The sequence below is a fragment of the Phytophthora infestans genome, genomic scaffold (assembly GCF_000142945.1).
Source record: "Phytophthora infestans T30-4 supercont1.5 genomic scaffold, whole genome shotgun sequence".
NCBI lineage: Eukaryota > Oomycota > Peronosporomycetes > Peronosporales > Peronosporaceae > Phytophthora > Phytophthora infestans.
The window spans coordinates 888,275-899,109 of NW_003303754.1; the positions used below are offsets into that span (position 1 = coordinate 888,275).

The window sequence follows — 10,835 nt, forward strand, 5'->3', positions numbered from 1 at the left end:
AGTATTTTGGACATCTCCACAGCGTATCATCCGCCGCTCAAACGGAACTCGTGAATCGCATTGTGGAGGATAGGCTTCGGGGTGTATGCGCTGAAGCATCGAAACGATAAAGCAAAATGCTCCCACTCGCTGAGTTCGCATTGAATAGCGTAAGCCTCGTCAGGATTTGCTCCGTGCTATGTAAGCGGCTTGGTGAGCCCTTACATTCCACTGACGCCGCATGGCAGCAGTTTATGGGTTATTGGGGGGGGGAATAGTCGAGCGACTGGCTGATGTTACATCGGTTATGGTTGGCAAGCAAATCTATGAGCTTGTCTCTTGAAAGACTAAGCAGAATGCACCACGTGCGCGACGCTATGGCTGTAAGTCAAGCCATCTCGAAGGCACAAGCGAATCTCAAGGGCGGAAGTAATGTAGAAATATTCGAGGTCGGGAATCTAATTTTACTAAGCGCACTTAACCTACCTACGCATGAAGTGTATTCGTTCTTTAATACTAAACTAAGATCTCGCTTCGTCGGGCCGTTTAAGGTCGAGGACGGGGAATGCCTTGCGCAAACATTTAATCTCCCGAAGTGGATGCGTACGTACCCGATCGTCTATGTCTGCTTGGTAACGCTATACGAGGATATTGCTCAAGTGAGCGCGGGCTCGCTGGCACCGAACCTGCAGAGAGTCTTTGATCCACGAACAGCTGCAGGGCAGCTAGCTGTTGAGCTACGGGATGCTGAACAACAGCAAGTGGATGGTTGTCATCCGGTTGGTCATCGGCAAGTGGTAGTGCTACAGGTCGCGAAGCGAGGTTACCGTGAGACAGGCGCAAACGATGCGTGGGAGAATTATACGAACTTCTACCTTTGGCTAGACGGAGGGAAGTTTTCGAGTGATTGAAGAAAGAAGGGAGACGAAGTGAACTACGATGGCAGGAGCTCCAGAACGATGGGGGGGATTGAATGCGGCTTGTATTTTTACGAGATCAACTAATTAACGCTACAGAAGAGCTGTAAATAATAAAGCGAGGAAGGAGGATAATTGTTCCTACAGGATGGACAAATTTGATTTATAACCGGAAAAAGTAGGCTTGCCATAAGAGGGAGGTCAGGCGAATCGGGTTTCTTCTCCTTGTTCTCATCTTTTTATTTCTTTTCAACCTGACGTGACTCACGTTGGGAGCTCCTGGGATGGCGTAGAGGTTGTGACGTGGTTGTCGGCTTAGAAGTGGGTCCTGTGGTTACCCTTTACATCGACCTCCTGGCCTTGAAGGTACCATCAAGGCCAGGAGGTCGATGTAAAGGGTAAAAAAAACGCAGTGTATTCTTTGTTTTCGTTCATAAAGTCGGAGTCGTATGCCTTCAGCTCCAAGGGCTTGAACGATTTGTCGTCGTACTGATTTTCAATTTTTCTAGCACAAAGAAGTATAAGTACTTCAAACGGAGTAATACGAAGCCGGGAGTTGGAAAAAAGTGCATTTCATAGACCGCATTCACGGTTGCTGACTCAGTAGCTACGGTGTGTCGACGGCTTGTCGCGGAGTGTAATGCGTACAAGCTTTTGTTCGTAAAGACATAGATGTGGGTTGCGAATGGTATCACGCGCGTTGAAGCCACGTTCATTAATATCAGGACTGAGGAACGAGAAACCGTATTATTGGGCTTGTGCTTACGATAAGCGACAGTGTGTATAAAACACAAACAAGGTACGCTGGACACAAACCACTCCAGGAACAATAAGGACGTGTTGAAGCTCGGGGTACTTAGACGGAGGATACCATGCGCGGTGATCGATAAAAGGGTACATACTTCGGACCGGAGCCTTTTCTTGCTTATCGTCAAACTGGATGATACTCGAGAGGTCGCGCTGGACGCGCTCGTCTGTCCCACTGTCAAGGTAGATGTCAAACTTAGACTTGATGAGACGTCGCATTTTGGAAACGCTATTTATGAAATCACAAACGGAAGGTGAGCCGTTCCCAACTAGGTAGTTGCGAGCAAACGAGCACGGGAGGGGGCTACTTAACCGGATTATTACTCCTATTTTATTCGCATAGATTATCATCCATTTGACAGATCCAAAATGTAATGGGCCGCTTCATTACATAAGTCGGTGAATTATTGCCACTCTACCGGTCGATATTTGGTAGGCAGCCGTATTATTATCCAATAAGGCGATGTCTTGTATTTAAGTAGCCAGGTCAAATAATGTTAGTGTTGAGTTTGTTTTACACCAATAATCCAGGCGTCCTATTGCGAGCTTTCTCAACACTATTGTGTAAGCAAGTATCGGACTAATTACCTCTCCCGTTATACCTGGTAGCACTTGTTCGGACTTACAATGCCCAAGCTCGACATGTGCCAAGACCCCGACCACGCTGCTTCGAACCATCTCACTCGAATCGAGTGGGAAGATCTCAACCCCATGACGGTGTCTGGAGCAGTCGTCCTCCCGTCGCTGCGGCGCCTAGCGGCACAAACCTTAAAAGAACGCGATGCGAATCAGCGAGAATCAACTATCTTGCGAACAATCCTGTATGACGTCGTGAACTAGAGACGTCCACGTACCCTGTTGGTTTGGCGACATAGACATCACCTGAAATTGATATAGGCGCTTTCCCGCGAAGGTCATCTCCCTCCTCCTGCGATTGTCTGGGAAAGCGAAGGACTGGACACTCGGCTAGTGCTTCGTCGACCTCAACCCCTTCGCCAATCGGGATACCCTCCAGAATTACCTCAGGTTCGCGTTCGACCCGCCGCGTGATGAATTCTCTACTTGGCCGGGATGCTTCGCCCTTTCACAAGGTACAATGTCCATGCGTGACTGCGTTCAAAAGACTCGTCGATTGTGGTTTTTTTTTACGTGTTCAAGGTCACAAAGATGACCTCCCTTATCAATATTTACGTGTTTGGTACGCCCGAAGGCATACCGCGCTATTGTCAAACGAGATACGATATTTCTACACTTGAAGGGGCGTTTGCCTCGCACTATACGGGAACTACCTGATGACGGCCTCATACACCGCTCATTGAGCCTCAAGAATTGGCACCTGAGTCCAGTGAGACCGTTCCGACGTGGTACACGGTGCTGACGATTATGCCACGCATTGATAGCGTTATCGATGCGTGGAACAATCCCCAGCACCATGCAACACGTCGTAACGGTCGTTCTCTTACTTGCTTCGTTACTTCATTACGCGGCGGAGTGCCGTGCGACAGCTCGAGTGCTTTTCGCATGTCGAGGCATAGCTCGTCCGTGTTAACAAGCAAAATAAAACGGACAGGCCCACTAGGCGTCGTACTACTGACATGAATAAAGGTCCGGGCTCCCCGGTGGAATCGCAACCGGCAAACCCTCGTGTGCTGCATGTACACCTCCACGCCACGTGATTGGAGATTGGTTATTACCAGTCTCCGTGTCACCGGTGCCCGGTGCCGGCTTCGAGAACACCTCGATACAGGAGCGACCAGCAACGGCTTCGCAGTGCTCTCTTTGAGCATCGATGTCCGTTAGGACAAAGGCGAGGTCACAGTCAAGTTATGCGATGGTAAATTGCGTCGGGTCGTGCGACCGGAGATTTACACATCCGTGCACGTTCGACAACTTCCAAAGCAACGACGTGTATCCTCTTGGGCCGGATGAATTACGAGTATGACAGCATCCTCTGTGGCTGTCGCACTTCCAACACGCGATTGACGGGTTGTACGGACAGTGCCTACACCTACCCCGCCGGATCGGCTCGCACCAGAACGACGTTCTGCGGCCTAGGTGGTGCGCCCAGCTCCCATGTGATCGAGGACAAATAACCGCAGCCGCCTGTGACTACCAGATTCCCGCGCACCATACCGAACTATCCGAAGTATCCACCCCCGCTGAGCCGCCTCACGTCGCCCTGAACCCTTTCATCATGGACCCGTCGGCCCCGGTCAGTGGTCCTCGCCCCGACATTCATCGCCCCTTACCCCACGTCTGTTGGCATCAAACCAGCGCACCCTCTACGTGAGCCATTTGATCTCGCTAGTTTTCGCAGCACCTTTAACGCCAGCACCAACCAGACCACACCTACCCCCCCCCCCACCTTGTGGCACGTTGGCCGCTGGTTGGACAGCTAAGCAACCGCCCAACCGATCCACAGATAGGCCTAGCACCTGCTGTCTCAAATGCTCTCCTAGACCTACCCCCCCCGTTACTTAGGCTTGATACGGAAGCTTGTCTCAAAAACCCACATGCTTGATATCAAGCATGTGGGAAATGTGGGAAATGTCCATTTGTATTTTTTACGACATTGTTGCACAGGTTTGGTTAAATTTTGTCAAATAGAAAGTTCTGTGGATACACTGCTTTGAGACATGCCTGGTCCAAACGACTTCGTGTTTGTGGCCGCGACGCAGAGGTTTTCATGCGCCGCCTGAGCGGCTACGACGGCGAGGAGAGGGATCGCCTAGTGCGTGAACACCGCGAGTACATCGCGGGAACACGAGACCGAGATGCAGACTTCGGGAACGGCGACGGAGCCACGTTACCAGCACCGCCGCCGCCTCCTACAACCGGTAGACGCCCACGCATGACTGTCTTAATCAAGCCAAAGGTTCCGCTCAAGAAGCAGAAGAAAGGTGCGCTTGTAAATTTCTATAATGCTTTAGCTAAATATCCGCGACTACAGGGGAAGGCACCTGCAACTGCTTTCTAGGCGGAGGAGCTGGCAGAGAAAGCCACGGAAGCAGAAGAAGAGAGTGGCCAGGAAGATGATGAAGAATATGTAGTTGAAGAAGAGGTGATTGATGCAGAGGAGTTACTGCTGCCGCCCAACAAGTCAGCTCGAGGCAAACGAGGCAACAACCACAGAAGCAACGCCCCAAGTCAGCGCCTCGAAGATTCTCACAAATGGCTGTCTTCAAATCGGTTCCGCAGCTCAGCACTTTGGTTTGGTTCGACAACATGATAGTCTGCATGCTGGCTTGCGGGGCCAACACCTCGATGTCAACTTGCGGTACGTCTTGTGTATTGTTTAGTATGTGTATTTATCTAACCTTGTTTTGTATCGTTTGTGATAGAGCGTCGGATTCCTCGCAGCCAAGGTCAGAAAGAATCGGTCCCCTGCCCGTCCAGCATGAAGGCATATCATCGCTGGATGGGTGGGGTGGACGTGCACGACCAGCTGCGGCTGCATCGCTACTCGCTGCAGCTCTCCTTGCGCTTCCGCAAGTACTACAAAAGTCTGGCATTTGGCCTATTTGATATCGCTATTGCGAATAGCTTTATCGTATCTGGTGAGCCAAGGAAAATGAAAGGCGAGCCCGCCGCTGACCACGCATGCTTCATTTCTTAACTCCACGCGCAGTTACTGGTCATGGGCCCAACGGAATTTGCGGCATTTATTTCTGGTTTATTCTAATTCCTGTTGTTTGGTCTATTGTAGATGTACTGTGACACACTCGTGGATTGCAGAGGATGTGGGGGATCCGGAAGTTCTTGCTTGAGAGGGACTTGGAGTTGGTAGTAAAATTGAGAATGCATCAAATGTTTTATCCTGCTGTTGTGCACTAGAGCTTGCTTCATAATAGTCTTCATCTGTAACACTGCTTCTCCATCAGTCTAGTCAGTAACGTCCGTAGAATTTGCCCTGCTGCTGGAGCAGGATTTCTTTTCGCAATCCTCTTCGTGCGCGTTGGCGTGTCACCTGTGACTCCAAGTGGAGGTGACGCCACAAGCTCCGAAGGTTACAGCTTGGCCATGGACGAGGAGTAGGTGGAGGTGAACGGTATTCGAAAGTGCCGCCAACGACAGTGGAAGGTGTGTACAATTCGCAAGACAGTGAGCAGTAAGCGCCAGGTCACGCCGCTCTTTTGTCCAGGGTGCAGTAAGGGGAACAAGAGGTAAGTCTAAAAATGCATTGATTCTTCATCACTTACTAATAGCTATTGCAAGCTGTACTTGTGTGATAAAGCGCGCCAGGGTAATTACCCGGCCAACACGCGGACATGCTACGCGATCTGGCACGACCTCTGGAGGAATGGTCGCGATCGCCCTAAGCCTCGCTGCGGTCGCGGCATTCAAATGAGGCCACCGGGGAAGAAGGCAGGTAACGCTGGTGAGGCTTCGACTGAAGGTGGTGCTGCGAGTGAAGGTGAGATCGCTGGCGATGATGAAGGCAGTAGCAATGGTCGCACCACTGCTGAGTAGGCACATGATGTGCAATCAGCTGCTAGTGTTTCTTTTGCATTGCTTTTGCACTGCAGTACAAGACGTTCGCAGTATTCTTTGCACTCGATTTAGCTAAAGAAAGACTCTCCTTGTAAAAGGCCAAATCGTTTTGCTCTATATCTAGCATGCAGCTATAGACCACGTCAGAACAAGCTCGATAGGAAGCGTGTGGTCACATGGACAGTGATAAAGGGTGGCTTTGTACTGAGAGGCGGATATGGTTCATTCAAACTCCTTGTTATCACTAGCCTTTAACATGCTTAATATCAAGCATGAGGTTAGGGGGTGCACTTACGATTTGCTCTCGTAACGGGGGGGAGGGGCTAACACACGAGCTCGCCTTACTGTTCTCGACACTAGGGCAGTTCTTCACGCTCGCCCTGGAAGCACAGTGCCTGAACCTTATCCACGCACCACTAATGCTGCCACGGACGTGAGAATAGTTTCGAGACCTTACTTTCGGATATTCGTCAGCCTCTTCGGCCTGCTGCCTCCTAAAACCGTGTGCCGTTTCCGCACGGTCCAGTTCCCACTCTCGGTGATCCGCGCTAACGTTAGTATCATTATCCGTCCATATTGTCCCATCTATCCGGGCATACACCAGGTTATGAGCCCGATCCATCTACTACGTTTGACTAACGCATGCACAGGTTAGAATGTGTTTACTTCGACCACCACAAAGCGATTATCAGAGCTACCGTCGGGCATCGATTTTGGTCGGCACGGAACGTCCATCATGAACTATGGCTGTGCCGACTCAGCAACCCAACTCGCAGCCGGATCGACCTACACCAACCCCAACGATGCTTTCGGCACTAACGTAGCATTGCTTCATCCCCCAGCACCTAATACGTATTTTAACTTGCTCGGATTGGTGCATGGTCTGCTCACATTTGCGCACGCCGAGTAGCACGAGACACAGCATTCGCGAGATCGTCGTCGCACTAATGACCACGGACCCCAATCATACGCCGCAGCGCGTACTGCGCACACTGCACGAGGTCATTCAGCAATTTGGGTCTGATTTTGTTCACCTTGCTAGCGGTCTCCCTTTTAGTGGCGGGGTTTTTCGTCCGCAACAACGCGAATTGTTTTCATATCTATTAGATAGGCCATGGCGCTTCACGATATCACCAATACTAAGCGACACGTACACTGCGACAGCCCAGCTCAGCTCTGACGCGCCTTCCTCGGACGTTTGGTCCCATGTGCGCGACCGCCGCGTGCACCGAGGTGACGACCCACGTCCGTCGTCTCGCCCGAGTGATATTCCAGCCATCGTATGCGCCATTATCCCTCATGATATGGAAGGAGTGGAGCCGAGCTTGCGCTTCTTTGGTGGGGGCAAGTTCTCCGGTGGAACCACAGACACGTGTGCGGCGGGTCGGAAATACACCTGGTAAGACGAGCTCCCTGCTGCATCTGTGAGCTGCACCGGTGAGCTTCTCCCTTAGGAAGCTCGGCCGATTTCCGCCGCGCCTGATGCGGCCAGGTACGGCTTTTTCCTTAGTGCTTCAGCATCCCAGATGCAGACGTAATCTGAATACACACTAGTATACTGATACGCTGAGTTCTAGTAAACCACATGGTTGATTACAACACCCCATCACACTTGCCGACGTGAATCCTGGCAACACTGCCAACGGAAACCTTACATTGGATGCGAGTGCACCGGCCTAACACATTTCAGCCAAATACCACCGGACAACCGGCCGCTAAATACAAACGGACAACCGGCCGCTTACAGCCCCGATCATTCCAACGAAGCCTCGGGTTGAAATGCCCTTAAGCACCCACCTTCTCTAATCACATACGCGCTTTCTGGTGACAGTCTTCGCATTACAGCTGACCAGCATTCATCTACGTTCTCTCTCTTGTACTTACCCCGCGCTTACCTATTCCGCAGTCTCTCAGCGCCAATCCTAAGGGAACCAACGATCTCCACGCCCATCGACGTCACGCGCAACGCCGGCACGGGTTCACGACGCAGGTATCCAGCGCGCAGACTTTGGGATTCCATCCGCAACTCGTCCCTCTTCTCTGCATTCCGCAAAGTCAACGTGCAATCTCCCACCGACACTCGGCCATCCCCGTGCCCAGACGCGACGATCTTGAGAAACCCATGCGACACGCAATGTTTGAGCTCATCCGAGGCACACGAATGCCTCTCAAACCGTTCACCGAACCAGTTCGTTGCCAGTCACGCACAGCCTTTCAGCCCAATAACGCCCTACAGCCTGACACTCTGCTGGCGCATTGCCAAGGATACGATCATGTCGACGATTTGCTGCGTATCGCTTCCGAGGGTTCCCGCGTGCGTCTAAACTCCCCAACGTCTCCACAGCGGTCGTTTCCCCTCAATTATTTATCGACTTTGCAGCACATCCTGGTTTTGACAACCAACAAAAGGAAAGAACAGGACGTATTTCGCTGAATTGCTGTAAACGCAGGCATCATAATAATTGCACCGGAGCTATTCGTCAGCCCGTTCAGCATCGTCGGCAAAGGCGGCGGCTACCCACGCATCTCGGGTCGAGCTATCCGCGACCTCTCTTTTTCCAAGGGGGGTTTGGTCAGCTCTCATACGAATGGGGACGACATCCCGTCTGCATCTATCGATCACTGCTCAGGCGTTGCGCTGAATATCAGCCATAAATCCCTAGCCAATATCGTCAAGTAAATGGCCGTCGACGTCGCGTCCGCCAATCATAACGCGTGCGCCAACAGCGAGTGCGTTTTCATGTTTTGGGGTCACCACCAAAGCCAAGACGGTCGTCATTGACCTCTCAGTCGCGTTTGTGTGGACCGGCATCTTCGGAAAGTACATCATCTTGGGAGGTGCGGTGGCGTTCATACACGAGTTGTACACCAACGCCACCTATCCTAGCGGGTTCTATAACTACTACTATCGCGATGATCACGTAAAATCGCACCCGATACCGTAACTAACCGCGTCGACAGTGAATGTTTACTGCGTTACGCGATGACGATTGTGATGGACTTTGCAGTGGCTACTGACGACAAGTTCACACGTTGGAGATCCACGCTCAAGGCGGTGGGCCTCGTCTTCAGCAAAAATGCCGGTACGATTGCTATACTAGAGTCAAAGTTTTTGAAGGCCAAGCTTCTCGTAGCAAAGCCTTTTCACCCAGCCAATCTCTTTCGTACCGAGTAGCGCTAACTTCTGGGGTCCCTTCGACATGGCGACACGTGTGTGATACCCATGCGCATGTGTTTACAAAATCTACGCTTCGGCGGCCGCGCCATCCACCGCATCAAGCGCACCGTCTTGCATATACTCCGCGCTTCGTCGCTCAGCGGCGTCCCCCTCGAGTACTTCAATTCTAGCGCATCACCCGACGTTACCGTCTTTCCGGATGAACCTGACATCGGGATTTGCACAATAACCCTGTCGCGGCGCATGTACCTCACATACCAGTGCTCCCCTTATGATTGAAGGCTCATCAAGAACTTCCACCTGGGCTCGACTAACGATTTAGACATCAACTTTCGGGAGCATCTAGCGTGCGCATTTGTGGCCAAAAAGTTCGTCCCGCTGTGGTTTGCCAGTCATCTCAGGCAAGTATCATTCATGGTCATTTCCGCATTGACAACATCACCGGTGGCTCATGGCAGTTGGGAATGGCTTCGAGAAACACTCGTGCGAAGCTTTTGATCTGCCTTCTCAGCGCGTTTGAGCTACAATTCTGACTGCGTTTTATAGCGTCGCACATTCCCGTGTACGAGGACACCATAGCCGATGCAGGATCACGTCGGTGGGTATGTGGGTCGGTGAACCTCACGTTCAGCGAGCTAACCCGTGATTGGTCACAGGCACCGATCCCATTGTGCATAGTGAAACTCGAGATAGCGTGGCAAGATATCTTCGCGAACACTCTGTGCCCCCCCCCCGACCCTACACCCGTTCCTTCCGTTACTACAAGCAGTGGACGCATCGGAGTGACGTTCCTTGACATCTCTATCTTAATTTTAAGTAGCAAGTGTACATATTCTCTGATTTCATCATCGATGCTCGCGAACACGGCCTCGGATCGAGCCGATCAGCTCAAAGTTCTACAACTATGTACGCTCTTCTATACATTCGCTATTTTTGCAACGCCGCTGGTCACGACTGCCACGTAGGCCATCCAAAGGTCCGCGCGCTCCTGCGTGGGGTACGCAAGATACAACACCCACTCGCAAAAAAAAACGTGTCGGTCGCGGTACAGCCACGTGGTCCACTACTAGCCGGACAAGAACAAAACCCTCACCGACGCACTGTCTTGGCGTCTCGACTACACCCAACGCGGGTCGCTGGGTCCACAAAGCTTCGTTCGATGTAGACGTTATATACGCGAGTGCTACGTGAGGTGACAGGTGTCGCCTGACGAGCGTCTCCGAAACGCAAAATCCGTGACGAATTCCGAGCTGCTTACGAACATGACTCGAGGTACTCCAGAAATTTTTAATTCATCTTCGCTCTCCCAGCGCCGATACGCTGAAGCTCTTTCTCTCTGCATACGGAACCATAGTCACCGCTAGCGTCTGGTACGGATGGCTGATGAACTGCATCAATAACATCGACGCCCCGACGTAATGCCGCATTTTGCGCTCACGGATTATCCATGCGTTCCACGATGC

General features: G+C 51.6%; 1 protein-coding gene across 1 annotated transcript; it reads left to right on the plus strand.

Moving 5' to 3' along the window:
• Nucleotides 1-4,389: 4,389 nt before the first annotated feature.
• PITG_04096 (uncharacterized protein) lies at nt 4,390-10,537 on the plus strand (the record flags this gene model as incomplete). The annotated part of the gene is made up of 11 exons (XM_002905761.1): nt 4,390-4,603; nt 5,045-5,195; nt 5,606-5,734; nt 5,909-6,117; nt 6,555-6,627; nt 7,306-7,593; nt 8,109-8,508; nt 8,858-9,032; nt 9,203-9,277; nt 9,919-9,974; nt 10,193-10,537. 11 exons carry the CDS (start codon nt 4,390-4,392, stop codon nt 10,535-10,537), a joined length of 2,115 nt encoding a protein of 704 aa, XP_002905807.1.
• Nucleotides 10,538-10,835: the final 298 nt, after the last annotated feature.